The sequence below is a fragment of the Coenobita brevimanus genome, chromosome 8 (genome assembly GCF_032717465.1).
Source record: "Coenobita brevimanus isolate Jiangsu-jjx chromosome 8, ASM3271746v2, whole genome shotgun sequence".
Taxonomy (NCBI): Eukaryota; Metazoa; Arthropoda; class Malacostraca; order Decapoda; family Coenobitidae; genus Coenobita; species Coenobita brevimanus.
In genome coordinates this window covers 26,273,201-26,289,711 of record NC_136961.1, presented here as the reverse complement: position 1 = coordinate 26,289,711, position 16,511 = coordinate 26,273,201, and the positions used below count along the sequence as shown (strand labels likewise).

At 41.0% G+C, this 16,511-nt stretch overlaps 1 protein-coding gene across 1 annotated transcript in view; it reads left to right on the top strand.

The window, feature by feature from the left end:
• LOC145407125 (glutamate receptor ionotropic, delta-2-like) overlaps positions 1 to 16,511 on the top strand; it is a 101,818-nt gene that overhangs the window by 37,653 nt on the left and 47,654 nt on the right. Inside the window, exon 5 of the mRNA XM_080278147.1 lies at positions 1,788 to 2,008. Within this exon, the coding sequence (XP_080134273.1) occupies positions 1,788 to 2,008 (221 nt within the window). The remainder of the gene's footprint in view (positions 1 to 1,787; positions 2,009 to 16,511) is intronic.

The window sequence follows — 16,511 nt, the reverse complement described above, 5'->3', positions numbered from 1 at the left end:
TATCCAATGGCTGATAACAAGCAGGAATGCTACACAAACACCAAATTTCCTATTGCAAACACCAAATCTAATCACTACAGTGCCCCAACACTATACATAAGCACTATTGGTATAGTGAAATATGTTGCATGGCCGGGACTTAGGTAATAGAGGAGATTTAAAGGGACAAAACTGCACAGAACCTTCTCCACTCACAGCTCATTTGGTACTGAAAAACCTGGCTGCTCTCTCACTGGTATTGGGATCCACAGTTGCCAGCTCATTACTTTTGACAAGTGCCGGGCAAGCTCTGACGTAGATCGGCTGAAAACTTATTTTCTGGCTAAGTTTTCTTTCTTTCTCTCTTTTTTCTTTTTGCTTTAAAGACACCTAACATGTCAATGCATATTTTTATGGCCAGACCCTAATGACAACAAATGCATCATCGTGTACAAAGGGGTTAAAATAATTGGCGCAAATTGTGACCTATAGAGAGCAGACAAACAGACAGACAGACAAACATATGAAACTGACCAACATGCGTGACAGTTCCTCAGATGCGGAGAGCAACAAAGAAACTTGACCAAATACAATATGGCGACGAACTCCATCCTGGGTGAGGTAATAAAACTTCATAGGAAAGAACACTTCTATGTTGACCATTGGATACATAGGAGTGTCAACTGGACTAAGTGTGGTTGTATGGAAGAACCAACCATGAATGTACTTGCCTTGCACCAAATACGCTTATAGACCTCCACAATTTATAAATCTTTGTACACATGTTCAAAGCCGAACATATCACTCCATCAGTTATTTTATGACATATTCTTAGCAAAGTACTGTTCAGCAGTTATGAATAGCAAACGTTTTTGTGCTTAATAATGGAATGAAAAGCTTATACATTGTGGTATCTAGTCCTTTATTGTGGACTGCCTCACAGTCGCGAGATGTGCGGGGTTGCTATGGCAGCCAGGCAAGCACCTCACCCATCAGGTGAAGACTGTTGTTCACAGATGACGTCTATTTCTGTTTTCATGCTAGTACCAAAAATTAATGTTGACATTTGTTTAAACCAAAATATTATAATGTAATAATCATCAGCAATGAAATGCTTTCATAAATTACAAAACTTTGCTCCAGTGGCAACAGGTGTCTGGTAGAGCACTGTGTGGTGATCAAGTTAAGCACCAGAGCCTTGTCCTGGGTGGGGTTAGGCCAGGTATGCTGAAGGGTCCACTAACCTCTCTGCAGTTAATGAAATAACAGTACTATACTCACATCCCATTCCACATGATCACTACCGTACAGTATGTACCATTTATAAACAGCCTTCTCTGTTTTCCTTCATGGACCTAGTTTCTCCCATGGACCTATTTCCTGGATGGACTTGTCTTAACCCGCTTGATTTACATTCTAACCTAACCAATTTCTCTAGCAACATATTCTGCATGGACCTATTTTCTCTTATGGACCTGTTACAACTATGGACTTATTTATCCCAGAGACCTATTTACTCCATGGACCTATTTTCTTACTAATCGTGTATTGGTATACTCACATTCTGCCTCAGTGCAGTCTGTCTCAGAAGCAGGAAAATGTCCCAGAAACTCCTTCCTCCCTACTCATACAGAGCGAGGCACTAAACAGCTAAGTTCATACTGAGGTAACATCAATTGTTAATGAAAGGTGTGTTAAAGGTGTGTTGTCCCACCCTTTCTATAAAACACCTTGTTTTGAATACTAAAAATAGGCAGAGGGAGATTTCGAAATGACGATAAAAACTGTATTTCAATCTCCCAAAACAGACGTGACAAAAACTATTGGGTGGTGGTGGTGGGAGCGAGTGTTGCTGGGGGTGTGGATGTTGACGATGGTAGTGCTGACACAGAGTTACACAGGCAACCTCATGTCCCTCCTGGCTGTCAGGCACATCGATCAGCCCTACGAAACGCTTAGGGACGTCCTGGATGACACTGATGTGGGGATAATTCTTGTTGCAGATTCTGCAAGTATCCCATATTTCCAGGCAAGTATTACTAACGCTGAAGTAGTTGAATCATATAACAAAAGCACGCAACTTTTGTATATGCCAGTCTTCTATTTTTGCAGAGATTCTTCGTTTATGATGTTGGTGATATATTAATAGGCATGGAATATTTGAACTGTGATGTATGCAGATGATGCTGTGTTACTTGACAGTGGTGAAATAACAGCGATGTGCACTGTTTCAGGCATATTGTATGTTTGTGGGCAAAAAAAAAATTAAAGTACGAGTTGATGCTGGTGAAATGCTTAGTGTTCTTTTTTGAGAGCAAGCGAGAGAGAAAGAGAGAGAGAGAGAGAAGCTGGCACAGTGTTCTGCGCTGATATGGGAATGGCTGGATGTTGTGGATAGTTGCAGTAGATACATGAAAAAGAAGTGATAACTATTTGAAAGGAAAAAAACATCAGTGTCTCCAGCAAGTAAAGTAGCTGGTGTTAAGAACGCCAAGATAACGAGTAGACGTCTGGGTGCATAAGCTGGAAGCAAAGTGCATGAAAGTGCATTAGTGCCTAGTCTAATGCATGAGTGTGAGGTCAGGAATGGCATGAGTATAAAATCATGACTGAGAATGGATAACTAGGCTAATATACAGCAAGTGGACTGTCTAGTTTGGACATAATATGCAATGTAGACATTCCTAAAATTTTTGGAGTAGGTGAGATTATTTTGGAAAGGCCAGGAAAAAGGATTCTTAAATAATATGGTCACATGATGACATATAAGAGGCAACTGGTATGCGTTGGAAGTCTGCCAGGTCTCAGGAGTCTGGCTGTTAAGCCTTTGCTCTGAATCAGACCCTTAAAAAAAAAAAAAAAAAAAGTATAAGGAAAATGTCTGTTAATAAAGTAGTGAAAAGGATTTTTATAATTAAAATTATGTGAACTGAGAGGTAGAAGGAGGGTGGAACACCAAATAGATGGAAAATGGGTAACATAAGTGAGTTTGTAAATAAGCTGTGAATTGAAGTAAGCAAAATAACTGATGAATGACAGAAAAGGATGGATTTTCATTTACCCTCCCGCACATGATGACGCAATTCACATCCATGGGTTTTTCCTGGTAAACACTCATTGACGTGAATTGTGTGAAAAAGCAGAACAAAAATCAACAAAAATTAAGTTTTCAGCTGATTTTCGTAAAATTTTGGTGCATTCTAGTAGGCCAGTCTCACATCCAAAGTAAATACTTTGCAACACTGTGACTGCTCTGAGGAGACAATGCAAAGCAGTAAACCTCAGTACCTTACGACTAGTCAGGCTGAAGGGTAGCGCTGCATCAGGCATAACCTTTAAATCCTCTATTTTCCCCCTCCTGCCCAAGACAGAAGCCATTATTGAAATATTGTGATTGTATAGTGTTTTTTTACTATACTGTGATGTGATTGTGTCTATGGAACATAGATATATTGTTTGCAAAGCATTAGGACCCATTATCAGCCGTTAGGTCTACAGGCAGGAGTCGGGTTTGCTAAAGCGGGGTTTGCCACTCTGCTTCACCCTGCCCATAAATGATATAAGTATTTTACCCATATAGTGAAGCCAATACTTATATTGTGTGAAACATATAATACCTGGATTAGTGAAATAACTGACCTACCTTAGCAGGCATTGCGTATGCCATATAGATACACCGTAGCCGCTAAGGGAATAGGCAGTCACGTATGCTATACAGTCGGGAAGGGATTAATAGAGGAGGTTGAGATGGAATCATTGTGATAGTGTTTTATATTGCGTATGGTTTAGCGTGAAATTACGTATAAAATAGTGCAGCAAATGTTCGTCAGAGACTTCAGTGTAAAGGCATCGTACCAGTCTCAGACAGTGCTATATTGCGTATGGTTTAATGTGATGTATATGTATAAAAAAGTGCAGCGAGTGCTCACCGAGAAACACAAACCTAGCACAAACCTAGTGCAAGGATCAGATACAACAAATACGCCACACAACCACATATGCAGTATATACATATGTTGTGCAGAGAGTGTTCATGGAAAAATCTATTGTGTGCACTGCATGTGTTATGCAAACGTACTGCAAGGAGGAATATGCCCTCCCCACACACACACACACAGACACACACACACACACACACACACACACACACACACACACACATTTACACACACACATTCATCCCCCTACATACACACTCACCCCCCCCCACACACACACACACTACATAACTCCTCACTCAAACACAATATAACTCCTCATCTTCAAACCCCTCATGATCCTGCCAGCAGCCCAGCACCTCTGGAGGGAGTGATTTATCCGTATTTTGATTTGTATATTGACCTATTTCTATATTTCTATATTTTTTACACAAATAACTATTGTTTTTTACATATACACATATGAGCTGAAAGAAAGTTCAGCTTCAGTATCATTACCTAGCAGGGCCGGACTTAGGGGTGGGCCCACGGGGCCTGGGCCCTGGGCCTTCAACCAGAAGAGGCCTCCCACCAAATGTTGGGCAACTTCTCATTTGGTATTTTTCATTACCAAATCAGGGCCGATTTAGTAATGAAAAATCCGTTTGGTAATGAATAAGCATGATTTGATATTGGATTTGGAGACCATAATGAACCTGAGTGGATGATGTACTTGATTTATTTGTTAGCCTATAGAACATGAAAATAAGGAATATATGCCATTAATTTTCAAATGATTTTTTTTCCCTTATACACGCACACCCGCCCCCAGAAAAAGTCTTGCCCCTTACGATACGATGGTTGTGAAAATGAGCACGTTCTGCAGACACACATGAATCTATAAAATTCGTGCCTCAAAACATATACAGTACCACCCAGTATGTGATTTCTTTTTCTTTTCTTATTTTTTCATTTTTTTTTTTTTTTGCAATTTGAAGTTCAAATAATTACCAAGGATAATGTTTTCAGATAATCACAGTATCCCCCATACTTCACAATGCTTCCGTCCATGTTTCAGAATGATACGTGCCGTTAGAGGGCTGATACTTTTTTTGGGCGTACCTATATTGGCAAGGGATAAATACATGAATAATGTTTCTTTTAAAAATTTGGTAATGAAAAACTGAATCTGGAAATGAAATTTGAGGAATTTGGTTATACACCCATGTTCAGATCTGGCAACCCTGGAGCTGCTGCCGGCCGCAAACAATCTTTCATATTTGCTCAGTTGTTGTCACTTTGGGACATGCGTTCGTGGTGAGTCTTTACTTATTATTATTTTCATGTCGTGTTTTGCTGTATATAACGTTACCATCGTAGTTCATGCTTCTACACATTTTTTGTGTTTCCAGTTTTGAAAGTCAATAATATACGTGCGAAGCTCATTTTCGTTAAGGTGACCAGATTTGTTGGAGCTAAAGGCAGGACACTGGCGCGTGCGTGCGCGTGTGTTCTTACCTAATTGTTCTTACCTAATTGTATCTTTACAGGAATGAGTCAAGCTCGTACTGTCCTGTGTCTTAAACCATATTTAACCTTACATATCCTTAAATTTGTGAATTGTTTTGGCACACACTATTTCATTCGGTAGTGCATTCCACTGATCAATTGCTCTATTTGGGAAACTAAATTTCCTTACATCTTTATCACCTCTCTTTTTATGCAGTTTTTTGCAGTGTCCTCTTGCTGATGCTTCCCCATACGTTAAGTAATCATTTATATCTATTTTCTCCTTCCCTGATAAGCATTTATATAGCCTAATAATGTCACCTCTTTTCCTTCTCTCCTGTAGTGTTGGTAGATTCAGTTTATTTAGTCTTTCTTCGTAACTTAGATCCCTTAACCCGCCTTGTCCCGACCACTTTTTCACCACTGGTACCCCCCAATCCCGACCATTTTTGGACCCAAATTTTTTTTGGCTAAAACTTTTGCTTTTGGTCAGAAACAATGGTCAATCACCAAGAAAGTGTTCACCGGGGTCCATAAGTGGCCTAAACAGGTATACTTTTGTTACACCTGGTACTGTGTTCTCTGTAGGTGGTCTGAGCCTCTCACGTTTTCTATGGTATTATAAGTCTGGGAAACCAATGAAAGTAAGTAGATATGTTTTTATTACAAACATAAAAACATGTGATACAAGGGTAAACTGGATTTTATACAAAAATAGAGGTGAAATAAGCATTGTACCATCATGCGAACTGAGCGAAATCGGCCAAACTGTTCACGATGAATTGCTAACATTGATGAATCATGATACATATCATTTTTTCTACTTACATAATACCTCTCCAATAACATTATACCATTTTACATTTTATTGAACTGTTTTTACGTATTCACAGGCCTTTCAATAACATTTAGCGTAATGTTAGTGCTTATTTACGTAGTGAGTGAACTCGCTGTGACTGTTGTTTCAACTCGTATTGTGTTTTTTCAACTTACATAATACTTTCCTAATAACATTATACACTTTTCCACTTTTGAGAACTGTTTTGAGATAGTTTCAGGCCTTATGTAAATATTTAGCTTAATAATAGCGCATAATAACGCAGAGGGTGAAGTCGCTATGACTATTATTTCAACTTACAACCTATTTTTGTACTTATATAATACTTCTCCACTAACATTACACATGTTTCCACTTGATATAATTGCTATCACATAATTGGAGACCTTACTATTCTACTGAGCGTCATAATATCGCATATTTACACAGTGTGTGTTATCGCGATATCATTTGTTTCATCTTACACTAGTATTCAACTTATAAATTACTTTCCTACTAACATTACACCCGTTTCCACTTTATATTCTTCCTATCACATATTTATGACCAGAATGTTGTACTGAGCATCATATTTTCGCAGATTTACACAGTGGGTGTAGTTTTGATATCACTTCTTTCAACTTACACTATTTCTCAATTTATACATTACTTTCCTGCAAACATTACAGCCGTTTCAACTTTATATAAGACTTAGCACATACTGACTGGCCTTACCATTATACTGAGCGTCATATCACCATCCAACACAGTTTCAGTAGTGTAGGAAGTTATGGTACTCTCTGAAACATGGGTGAAGGCACAACGCAACATTGCACTCTACACACTCGTACCTTGTGTATTTTCTCTGAGTGGCTGATCTGACTGTCGATTGCTTGCATACATGGCAGCGGCGCTGGGGTTTATGACGGTTTGGTTGGGAAGGGATTGTGCTAGGATAGTGGCGTCCTGCGAGGCGTAGGGGAGTCTGGGCAGCCATGGGAGTGTGGGTGCGGAGTGTGGGTCTGTCCTGGGCATGCCTGGCGATTATTTCATGTGCCAGCTCCCTCACAAACCCCTCAAAGGTCTCTGATGCTCCCGTTGTCATGGCGTGCAGGTAGTGTGTGTTCAGGACCGTGATGTCGAGCAAGTGGAAAAAGAGCTTTTTGTACCACTTCATCGTGGTCCTGGCACAGTCAACACTGGAAATCATCGAGTCTGACTGATCCACTTGCCTCATGTTCAGATTATAGTCCAGTACAGACTCGGGTTTCCAGACGTTGCACCTCCTCTCGCTACGGTGATCAACGGAGTCTGTGCGGTGCATCAGGGGGCTGTGTACAATTGATAGGAGGCAAACTTCCCTGTTGTGGTTCCACAGGGTGGCAAGGATTTTATTTGCCTGGAAGAAAACCACCTCGTTCTGTCAAGTTTCCTCCCTATCTTGACCATATGGCGACGGTTTCTCTTGACTGTACCACAGCCTCCGGTGTCGTGTTGGTGGAGGAACCTAGCGAGAAGAGGGCTAGTGTACCAGTTGTCCAGGTACAACACATGACCACGATGAAGGTACTCCTTATCATTGTCTTCACCACGGCCCCTGAGAGTCCTATACTACGATCTCCTGTTATATCTGTCTGTACGCCCGTGTACAAGACTATGTCTTGCACATAACCAGTCTTACAGTCACACATAACAAAGATCTTGAACCCGAAACGGTGTCTCTTGCTGGGTATGTACTGGCGAAAGGAAATATTGCCTCTCCACAACACAAGACTCTCGTCTATGACGAGGTCTCTGTAAGGATAAAATGAGGAGCGGAACATTTCCCGTAAATGATCAAATACAGGCCTAATTCTCCTCATTTTATCAGTGTTATTAGCATTAGCTGGATCTTCTGCATCAAAAAAGTGGAGGCGGCCGAGAATCTGCTGAAATCTATTACGACTCATCACCTTTCCAAAGAAAGTTGTGATGGTCATTGGGTCAGTGGTCCAGTATGCAGGTATTTGATTTTTTCTTACAACACCCATCAAGAGAACCAGGGCAAAAAATAACATCTCAGAAATTGTCACAGGATAGTCATATTGCTGGGAATGCCTGCTCGTTGTTCCCAAACTTTCACTTTCACGGCTCTGTGTTCGTGAAAATAGGTTTGTCTGTTCCACTATGCACCCCACAAACGCCTCCCCAAAGAACAGGTGGAAGAAATCCACCCTAGTGGAACCTGCATGCACACCTGGAGCCGTGCAACCAGACCGCCACTCCTCAGTGAAAGGGTGAATGATGGGAGTAAAAATACTCCCATCTTCCCAGTTCCACGAGACACCACTGTCTCCAGCCTCGTCCCCATTGTCGCCTTCATCAGGGTGGGGAGGTGAGGGTGGTGGGGGAGGTTGGGGAGGTGGAGAGTGGCGCCTTTCATCACTCGCACTTCTCTTCCCTCTCCCTTTTCCTTTATCCTTTCCCTTCCCTTTCCTTCCTTTCCCCACATCCTGGGGCTGTGGGGAGGAAGTTTGGGAATATTGTGGGGCGAAAGACGTGCTGGGGAGTGGCTCCACCTCCTCTCCCCTAGGCCTACGTGCACCACGTGCTCATGCTGCCTCCCTCACACCACTTTCCCTTTCACCCCGCACTCCTGCCACACCACTTTCCCTTTCACCCCGCGCTCCTGCCACACCACTTTCCCTTTCACCCCGCACTCCCACCACACCACTTTCGCCTTCCCCAGACAAAACACTAGGACCATACCTTATTTGCCTTCTCGCCCCACCTTCTGATCCTCGGGGTGAGATTTTTTCCGTCCCCAACCACGAGGCAACATCACGTCCTAAGCCACCGTCATCGTCATCGTCCTCATCCTCGTCCTCATCAGAATCTCTCTCTAGGGGATGGAGAGAGGTCCGTGCAGGTGGTTTGGGTGCAGGCTGGCCTTCCCTTGCCTTACGATATGTGACATACCGCTTTTTCCGGGGCGAAGGGACCTCCTCATCACTGCTTGTTATTTCCTCGTCAGGCTGCACGTAATCTCGATCCACCACATCATCATCAAGTGGAGAATCACTATCTCCAGTGAAGGCATCCAGGGCGGATTGTATTTTGTCGTCTGAGAGACCTTTACGTGCCATGTCTGACCTGGGTCACTGCTAACAGGTGAGTGACCGAGACAAGGGCGAGCGCAGGTCACACGGGGTCTGGGACGCTGCCTGCCTGGCGGCAGGTAGGGGAGGCTTGGGTAGGTGGGCGAATCGAAAATCTCGTGCGAATTTTGAAAATTGTGGAAATTATGAACCTTGCAATTGCAGGACGTTAAAGTATGTTGACGGGATTGGCAGTGACAAAACGTGAAGATGTGGAAGAACGTCGACGGGACGCCACGTGTTAAGCTTGGTACCCATCTTGTAGCGGCCCTTTGAACTTTTTCAATCTTGACTATGTGTTTTTTGGGATGAGGACTCCAGACTACTGATGCATACTCCAGGGTTGGTCTGATGAATGATGTTATTATCATTCTTAGCATGTCTTCATTTATGTATGTAGTTGCTATTCTCATGTTGGCAAGCAGTGTATACATGTTCCGTACCTTCTCACTGATGTGGTCAGCCGGAGATAGTCTGTTATTGACAATCATACCTAGGTCCTTCTCTCTTTCTGATGTGTAGGGTTTTATTTCCTAATGCATAATCCCAATCAGGTCTTTTTCCACTCTTACCAAACTTGATTACATGACACTTGTACAGATTGAATTCCATTTGCCATGTATTACTCCATTCATGAAGTTTATTTAATTCTTCTTGTAGCTTATTACAAGAGTCTATGTTGGTAATTCTCCTTTGTATTTTTTGCATCATCTGCAAACGTATTTAGATAGCTTTCATTTCCAGTGTTACTGTCTATATCATTTATATACACTAAAAACATGATTGGTGCCAGCACTGAGCCCTGTGGTATTCCACTAGTCACTTCTTTCCATAATGAGTAATTTCCCCTTAGTACTGTTCTCATTTCTCTTTTCATGAGAAAATCTTGCATCCAGCAATACAGATTGCTTCGAATTCCTCCTTGATGGTACAGTTTCCATAAAAGTCTTTGGTGTGGTACTGTGTCAAATGCTTTCTTGAAATGTAAATAGATACTGTCCAACCATCCTTCTCTTTCCTGTAATGTGTCTGTTACTCTGTCATAGTAGCTCAACAGATTAGTAACACATGATTTTCCTTTTCTGAAACCAATCTGTCTTTCTGTTATCATACTGTGTTCTTCTAGGTGATTTACCCAAGCTTTTTTTATAAGCTTTTCTAATACCTTGCTTACAACACTGGTTAGTGATACTGGTCGGTAGTTAAGTGGATTTTGTCTATTCCCTTTCTTGAATAAGGGAACAATGTTTGCTTTTTTCCAAATATCAGGTAGTTTACCTTAACTCAAGGATTTCTTGAAAATTAAAAATAATGGTTTACTTAACTCCTTTGCACATTCACGTAACACCCAACATGAAATTTCATCAGGACCATTTGCATTTCCTTTGTCTAATATACTTAGCTCCTCCTGTATTTCTTTTTCTGATGTTTGTATATCTGGTAGTATGTGTGGGCATGCATGTTCCACATAATCCCTCTCAAAATTTATTCCTCTGTAAAAACTGATTGGAAATTCTTGTTTAGTGCTTCACAAATATCTTCTCTTGTGTATAGGTGATTCCATCGTCCGTAATGGATCGTATTTTATCTTTTACTTTGGTATTGCTTCTGATGTAGCTGTAAAATAGCTTTGGCTGATCACTACTTTTATTTATGATATCCTCCTCAAACTGTTTTTGGGCTTCCCTCCTTATTCTTGTGCAATCGTTTCTTGCCTGTTTGTAATTATTATATGTCCTTTCACTATTGTGTCTTCTGTATCTATTCCACAACAAATCTTTTTTCTTTTGATTTTTTACATTCTGTATTGAACCATTTCTTTATTTTCTTTTCTGCTTCTTTGTGCTGTGGGATGTACTTCTGGACTCCTATTTCATAAAGTCACGGAATTTTTCATATATAGCATTTAAATCTTGTCCTCTTTCCTTTTCCCAAGAAATTTCTAAGACGTACTTCTTTAGGTCATGATACTTTCCGTTTTTATAGTTTAGGCTCTTTTTGTAACTCTCATTGCTGTTATCTATGTCATATGCAATCCTGAAATTGCAATTTAGTACTGCATGGTCGCTTTTGCCGAATGGAGGGTGATATATTAAATTGTCAATATCGTTTTCTTGCCTAGTAAATATGAGATCTCGCACTGAGGGCACATCGAGTCCTCTTTTTCTGGTGCTTTCCCTTTCATGTTGCATTAGGAAAATCTCTTGCACAAAATCCAGGAGCTTTTGGTCCCAACAGCTTTCTTGGCTTATTATATCTAGAGTATTCCAATATATATTTGTATTAATATCTCCAATTAGTATAATTCTTTTCGATTTCTCTTCCATTTTATGTAGTAATGCTCTTTAACTCTGAATTGTACTCTCTGCCAGGTCCTCATATTCGTCTCTTTCCCATGTGTTTGATCTGGGTGGCATGTACAAATTGGCTACAGTTACTTTCCCGTCAGATGTATTTATCTCTAATGCAATCAGTTCTACTTGTGAGAGTATATCTAATTCTATTTCTTTGACTTTTAGATTTTTCTTAGTTAATATTATAATTCCTCCTCCTTTTTTAAGTTTCTATCTCTTCTCCATATATTATATTCCTCTAAGTTTAGGATGTCATTCGATATCCTTGGTGTTAATTTTGTTTCAGCTAGGCATATTATATGTGGTTCATTTTCTCTGATATAATCATTCATCTCCAATAATTTAGATACCATTCCATCCACATTTGAGTACATCAACTTCATAATCTTGTTTATATACTTGTCATGATTTGGTTCTACTACCTTCCTCATTTTTATTCCCTCCTGTTTATGTACCACTTTCGTACCTGCAATCCAATTACTTTGTAAAAAAAAATGTATTCTTCTCCTCCTCTGATCTTCCCTCATTTTTTGTTTTTGCTTCCTCCCTCTTCTCTTTCAGTAATTCCAGTTCCTCTTGTGTTAGGCATCTTTTTATCCATGCATTTTTGAACTCCTCTTTTTCCATAAGATTCTTTGCATTTTTTAGTATCTCCTCCACGGTGTTTACACTCTGGAAGGTTACCTTTAGGGGTCTTGACTTGCTTTTCTCGTATTTCCCTAACCTTTTGTGTTCCTCTGTGTCTTTACTACAGATTTCCTCTGCTACTTCTTTCAATATGCCCATTACATTTGCCATCTTCTCTTTGTCTCTTGAGATCTTGTTTTTTACTTCTTCCTCTTCTATACCAGGGATTACTATAGATTTGTTAATATCTACTGAATCTCTGACTAACTTAGGATTGTTTTGGACTATTCTTTTCACTTCCTTTTTAATGCTTTTTTCTTCCACCCTTGTGTGTGTGTGTATATATATATATATATATATATATATATATATATATATATATATATGTACCTGTATGTATATATTGACTTATGTGAGTGATAACGACCGCTCCTGCGCTGCATCTCACCCTGAGGCTGCTAATCAAACACAAACGTCTCATACGAACCGCAAACATAACGTACTGTACAGTGAATGGACCGACCAAAGTTACAAGCTAGTGAGTATTACAGATTTTATATTAATAAATCAATATTTCATTTGGTTAGGATTATGTATAATTTTTCTGATTCATCCTAGTTTCTTAAAAGAAGGTCATGTTATAACTAATACAATGGTAATTTTCTAAAAGCGGGACATTTAAGCTAATTTGCTGAAAAGGCAGAACATTCTAGTCACAAGTAAAAAAGCGCGACAGACGTCCAAAAAGCGGGACTCTGGTCACCTTAATTTTTGTTCAGGCAGAGCACGCTATGTTACACAAACTGAACGTCAGTTAACATGGCGTTACACAAAGTCTCATGCCTTTTCATTTCAGGACGGTGAACTTTTGACATTTTCAAAGATAAATTGTCTGATTCAGATTGAAAAATGGACACTCATTCGAAAGATAGACATAAAAATCGAGTAAGAACGAATCAGAGTGGAGCTGCAAAAAAGTGAAAGGCCAAGCAGCTTGCTAAGCAGGCAGAAGTATCGGCATCCAAGTCACGAAAAATAAGTGAATTTATAACAATGCAGTCGCGACAAACTCAGGCAGAGACATCAACAACAGATCAAGGGAGTTCACAGATTGTATTCGTAAAGAGGCAGCTGATCAACTAGAAAATTATTTACATTAACATGAAGGTAACGATCACCGGGAGGAACACCAGGAGCAATACCAGGAAGATCATCAGGAGCAACACCGTGAGGGACATCGCAAAGAACACCAGGAGCAACACCAAGAGGATCACCAGGAAGAACACCAACAGAAACACCGAGAAGGATATGGTGAGGAGCACCAGGAGCAACACAAAGAGGAAGCACAAGTAGTGAATGACATTGGACTGTGGCCAGTCATTGTTTCAGATCGAATGAGAGAACATTTTATAAGAAATGGAGTGTCTCAGCTGTTGAAAACTGTGATGCTCAGATTTTTTTCTCGGTGTTCCAAGTGATTGTCCCGGGAGAAGGGGAAGAATCCATGAATCTGTACCATCGGGTTATTCATTTGTCAGAATCACAGTGGTGAAGTCGTCAACAGGAAGTGGTTGTGTTTTCCCCATCAACTGGTTGTGTGTACTGTTTCCATTGCAAGTTGATGTGTTCTGATGAGTCGAAACACCAAACATCGCTTGTTAATGGTGGCTTTTCCGATTGGAAACATGCAGAGGAGCGTTTGAAAAGTCATGAGCGGTCAAAGCAACACCATGACTCAACTATTGCATTTCATGCTAGGTCGAAGGGATTCAAACGAATTGATGCTGAACTGACACGGCAGATTGAACAACGAGAACAGTACTGGTGGTCAATATTGAAGCGACTGGTCAGCGTCATCAAGTTCATTGCTGAACGTGGCTTGGCATTCAGGGAAGATAACGAGTTGATTGGATTGCCTAGAAATGGAAATTATCTTGGGATTATTGAGCTCATCTCCCAGTATGACAGCCTTCTAGCACAACATCTTGATAATCATGCCAGACGTGGGGTTGGACAAACGAGCTATCTGTCATCGACTATAATGGAGAAGCTCATAGATGTAATGGGAAAGCAAGTTCAGAATGAAATAATCAAACGAGTAAAACAAAACAAGTAGTATTCAATTTCACTTGACTCCATGCCCGTTGAGAGCCATGTCAATCAGCTCACACTTGTGCTGCGTTACATGGAGAATGATGGCCCAGTTGAAAGATTTATTACGTTCATGGCGAGCAAGGGACACAAGGCACAAGAGATGTTCAGTGCCATGTTGCAGTTCCTCCAAGCCCACGAAACTGATCTCGGTAACTGCCGTGACCAGAACTACAACAATGTGAGTTCCATGAGTGGCATGTACAGTTGCGAGCAGATGATTCGAGGCCACCTAGTCCACCAACATGTTGGTGTTTTATCTGGTAACAGTGGTGCTATGAACTTGACCGAGATTCAGTCGACTGTTTGGGCGAAACAAACCCAGAGATAAATTGTCTAATTGCAGTTCTAACTGGTCTCCATATTATATTGATAATGATTAACGTATCTTACGCATGGTAGATATATTTATAACCATAGTATTACAACACAGGCATCTAAATATTGATGCGTTCATTCATGTGAGACACATGGGTATCTTGAGTATGCAGCTCCATAACCACCTCGGTTTGTGACGTAGGCACCACGTGACGCCACGTATGGGGAGAGTCATGAAGGTGGAACCAATTGGCCCGTTCACGATGATAAGTATTTATAGAGAGCAATTGTTCGACTTTACCACTCGAATATTAAACAAACATTGGTTGCATATGTCAAAACAAACTTATACAACCTTTAATCTCATATACGTGTAATACTGCAGCCAACCGCCTGCCCCCTCCCTCCTCCTCCTCCCATCTGACGTCCCACTTCGTCCCTCCCTTCCTTACCCACCACCCTCCTTATAACTCCCACACACCCCTCCCCCTGTTCCGCCTACTGTGGTGTGAACCTTAAACTCTCCCACCTGCTTGAGATTTAGACTTCGACGAAAGTGAGGTTCACGGTGAGGGATGACTGGCACGATGGCATTTTTATGATAATAATGCTAGCTTGCGGGGAAGCTGATAACCCTACGGTATATCTCTTGAGAACTGGTAAAGGTTGTTTGGTTCACGGCAATAGTCAAACCAAATAAATCACTACCGATACCCATGTGTCAAACATGAATGAACGCACCCCTATTTGGATGCCCATGATGTAATACTATGGTTATAAATATAACTACCATGTGTATGACATACTGATAGATTGGAGACCAGTTAGAACTGCACATTGATAAATTATCAATGGGTTTGTTTTGTCTGAACAGCCGACTGAATCTCCGTCAAGTCACACAGCTAGCACTGTTACCAGATAAAACACCAACATGTTGGTGGACTAGGTGGCCTCGAGTCATCTGCTCGCAACTGTACAATGGTCTACGGGCCAAAGTCCTGCAAAAGAACAAAATGGATTCCTTGTACAGCTCATTTAGTGAACCTAGTTGGAAAGAATGCAGCCGAATGCTGTTCTGGAGCAATCCAGTATTTTGATTTTCTTGAGAAGCTGTATGAGTTTTTTTTCAAGTTCGCCACATCGACAGAAAGTATTAACAGACGCTCTGAAAAATGCTGGCATTGTTTTGACTCTGAAGTGCGTCACAGTACCACGCTAGTCTTGCAGAGCTGATGCAACGAAAGCACTCGAGTCTGGCTACAGTGAAATCAAGAATGCATTGGAAGAGATAAGTGATGACTTCGATGAAAGGGCTTGTGTACGCTGTGAGGCACAAGGATTGGCAGCTAAGACCTGTCTGCTGGAGACAGGCATTTACACAGCCTTCTGGAATGACATTCTTCAAAGAGTCAGTGCAATCACTCAAGGTCTCCAAAGCAAAAACTCGATCTGAATGTCGCTGTTGCGTCATTTGCCAACCTGAAAGATTTCGTGGTGTGTAAACACGATTCTTTTGACAGTTATGAGAGGCAGGGTCAAAAACTGTCAGGTTCCACAGAATACGTTCATACACGAAAGCGACACCGCAGTATTCGCCTAAATCCATTGGACTCTGGTCAGGCAGAACAAGCACAGATCAGCCCATCTGAAAAATATAGGGCAGAGAATTTCATTCCTGTCATCGATCAGTTCATAGCTTCTC